General features: G+C 44.6%; 1 protein-coding gene across 1 annotated transcript in view; it reads left to right on the top strand.

The window, feature by feature from the left end:
* NVL (nuclear VCP-like) overlaps window positions 1-3,846 on the top strand; it is an 89,772-nt gene that overhangs the window by 52,281 nt on the left and 33,645 nt on the right. The window contains exon 14 of the mRNA XM_023513920.1: window positions 3,466-3,585. Coding sequence (XP_023369688.1) covers window positions 3,466-3,585 — 120 coding nt within the window. The remainder of the gene's footprint in view (window positions 1-3,465; window positions 3,586-3,846) is intronic.

Here is a 3,846-nt window from a genome sequence, read left to right as displayed (position 1 = left end):
CTTTTTTTTTTTTTTTGTTTTTTTGGCTGGGGCTGCGTTTGAAACCGCCACCTCCAGTATATGGGGCCTGTGCCCTACTCCTTTGAGGCACAGGTGCCACCCAATTTCATCGCTTATTTGATTCTGGTTTTTTATTTCCTTTTGGTTATTTTCCGCTTTATCAGCAGTTTCCTTCATTACTTTCATCATCTGTATTCTAAATTTCTTTCTGTCATTTCTAACATTTCTTTATAGGTGGAATAGCTACCTCACGGTCCCTTAGGGGGTTGCTCTGGACTGGTTTTTCATGTTGACAGGATTGTTCTTCTGACTCTTTCTCATGAGTGTTTTCTTTTTTTCTGTGTCCTTGCCCTAATTTTCCTTTCACTTCCTCTTGCTCTTTAAGTTACTGTGCCTCTGGGCTAGGGTTTCAATGAGTCTTTTTGGTACAGGCCCAGAAGGATGAGAAGATTGAAGAGCAGGAAGGGAAAAAAGATTTAAAAAAAAAAAAAAGAAAAGAAAAAAGAGAAAGGAGGGGGGTGAGTAAAAAGGAATATTGACATAAAGAAGAGAGTGGGAGACAGGAGCAATATAGGTGTACAGTAGGGCACTTTGACCCAACCTTGAAAACCCCCAACCTCTGGGGGTGCTGGGTTGGATGGTTCAGCAGCTCTTTGCCGGCCTGTTTGGATACAGTACCCCACCTCCATCAAGTAGAGGGGAAGGACAAAATGCTATTAATCAAACCAAAACAAGCAAACAGAAAACTTTACGGGATAAAATTAGGGGAAAAAAACAAATAATAGGGGTAGAAACACTAGCAAAAATAAAGTTCTAATTGTTAAAGAAGGCAACAATGGAAAATTATATTTAAACTAGAAAAATGAAGAAAGAAAGAAAAAAAAAGAAAAATCTAGAGGGAAAATGTTGAAATTAAGAAAAAAGAAACAACGGGGTGGTACCTGTGGCTCAGTGAGTAGAGCGCCAGTACCATATACCAAGGGTGGCAAGTCAAACCCGGCCCTGGCCAAACTGCAACAAAAAAATTGCTGGGCATTGTGGTGGGCACCTGTAGTCTCAGCTACTCAGGAGGCTGAGACAAGAGAATCGCTTAAGCCCAGGAGTTGGAGGTTGCTGTGAGCTGTGACACGACAGCACTCTACTAAGGGCGATAAAGTGAGACTCTGTCTTTACAAAAACAACGACAAAGCAGTATATATATCTTGCTGAATATTGTCTTGGCAACAGGTGATCTTCTAGGGTATGAGATGTTAATCACAATGCTAATACGTCTATACAGGATGGAGACTGGAGGCCTCTGCTCATTTCTCAAACCCTGCAGGGTGGATAGCCTAAATCTCTCCTCAGTCCACTTAAAAGGCACTTTAAACTGTTAACCTTGGCTAAACAGAAGCTTTTCCAGGAAAGCAGTTGTCACTGGGATTACTCCTGAAGTGGCTATCCACTTACCTAGTGTGCCAAATCAGGTCCCACTCTATGCCCTTGAGAGCCAAGGCTGTAAGGCGTCTCAGTCCCTGCCTTTAGGCTGCTCAGTCACTAGATTACTCGCCCAAGGTCTCCCCCCTCATCCTTGCTATGTGACTCTGAGGGCAGAGCTTGCCAGGGCAGTTCTCCCACAATGGCTCCACACGGCCCACAGCCGAACACTGTTAGCTCCGTCTAGCTCAGCTGCTCAGTCTGGGGCTGTAGACAATGCTTAAAGTCCTCCACACTCTTGCCCAAGTTCTCCCAAGATAGTTCAACTGAATGTCAAGTCCATAAAAAAGAAAAATACAGCTCACAGGTAAGGCCTTTCCAGTTTGCAATCTCACTGCTGCTGTACTTAACAGCTGCCAGTGGGATTAGACAGAATGAACGCACACAACTCTTGCCGGTTCTGCACTGCTTTTGTCCTCCTCATGGGGTCCTAAAGTCTCTCGCTGACTCCCTGTGTCCCCAAAAGGATGTTTGTGGGCAAATCCTACCAGCCTGAGATGCCTGGGGTCTTCTCTCCCCATCACTGTGCCCAGTTGCAAGGAAGCTGTTACTCAGAGGCCATCTTGTTCCTCCTACCACTTCACTGTTTCTTACCCTCTTTTTTTTTTAAAGAGACAGTGTCTCACTTTATTGTCCTTGGTAGAGTGCTATGGTGTCACAGATCACAACAACCTCCAACTCCTGGGCTTATGTGATTCTCTTGCCTCAGCCCCCGGAGTAGAGGGACTACAAGTGCCTGGCACAATGCTCAGGTATTTTTTGGTTGCAGTTTCGCAGGGACCAGGTTCGAACCCGCCACCCTCAGTACATGGGGCCAGCACCCTACCCACTGAGCCACAGGTGCTGCCCAAGGACATTTTAGATTTTTTTTTTTTTTTTTTTTTTAGACAGAGCCTCAAGCTGTCCCCCTGGGTAGAGTGCTGTGGCTTCACAGCTCACTGTAGCCTCCAACTCCTGAGCTCAAGCAAGTCTCCTGCCTCAGCCTCTCAAGTAGCTGGGACCACAGGCGCCCGCCACAATGCCTGGCTATTTTTTTTTTTTTTTTTTTTTTTTTTTTGGTTGCAGCCATCATTGTTGTTTGGCAGGCCCAGGCTGGATTCGAACCCGCCACCTTAGGTGTATGTGGCTGGTGCCTTAGCCACTTGAGCCACAGGCGCCAAGCTGACATTTTAGATTTAAAGAGCTATCTGGAGATGACTTGGCTGCAGAGTTTGAGACTGGTCTGAGCAATAGAGAGACCCAGTGTCTAAAAAAATTAGCCAGGCATTGTGGCATGCATCTGTGGTCCCAAGCCTTAGCTACTTGGGAGCTAAGGCAAAACAATTGCTCAAGCCTAAAAGCTTGAGATTGCTTTGAGCTATGATACCAGGGTACTCTACCCAGGGGAATAGAATGAAATTCTGTCTCAAAAAATAATAGTAAAATAAAATGAAATACATTTGATTTTTAATGCAAATTGCTGCTAGATATTTTATATGCATGAGGCTTAAGAAATCAGCTCTAAATACAATAGAATTATGGCAGGTTTCAGGTAAAGAAGACCTTAAATATCAACAATTGCATGTGGTTTAACCTAATACTCTTTAGATTCTGATACATAAATGTCATTTAAAATTAGTTTTATGGCTTGGCGCCTGTTGCTCAGTGGTTAGGGCACCAGCCACATACACTGGGGCTGGCAGGTTCAAATCTGGCCTGGGCCTACTAAATAACAATTACAAATATAACAACAAGAAAAAGATTGCCGGGCGTTGTGGTGGATGCCTGTAGTCTCAGCTACTTGGGAGGCTGAGACAAGAGAATCACTGAAGCCCAAGAGTTTGAGGTTGCTATGAGCTGTGACACCATGGCACTCTACCAAGGGTGACATAGTAGGACTCTGTCTCAAAAAATTTTAAAAAAAAACGAAAAAACTAGTTTTGCTACCATTTGGTCCAAACCTCAAGGTTGAACTTCAGCTGTGTTTTATTTCTTTGTGTTTACATGTAGTATGTTGGGGAGAGTGAACGTGCTGTGCGACAGGTTTTTCAGCGAGCCAAGAACTCAGCACCCTGTGTGATTTTCTTTGATGAAATGGATGCTTTATGTCCTCGAAGATCAGACCGAGAAGTAAGTATCATGGATTAGCGGTTTATATATTCTTTAAGCACCATAAGGCTTTTGTAAGATCCAAACCACATACTTCTTTTAAAGTCATTCCTTGGGCTTGGCACCTATGGCTCAAGAGACTAAGGCGCCAGCCACATACACCTAAGGTGGTGGGTTTGAATCCAGCCTGGGCCCGCCAAACAACAATGAGGGCTGCAACCAAAAAATAGCCAGGCATTGTGTGGCGGGTGCCTGTGGTCCCAGCTACTTGGGAGGCAGAGG

This window comes from Otolemur garnettii, unplaced genomic scaffold (genome assembly GCF_000181295.1).
Source record: "Otolemur garnettii isolate 467f Iridium unplaced genomic scaffold, OtoGar3 scaffold00045, whole genome shotgun sequence".
Taxonomy (NCBI): Eukaryota; Metazoa; Chordata; class Mammalia; order Primates; family Galagidae; genus Otolemur; species Otolemur garnettii.
The sequence above is the reverse complement of the archived record's forward strand: the minus strand, read 5'-3'. Positions and strand labels throughout refer to the sequence as shown.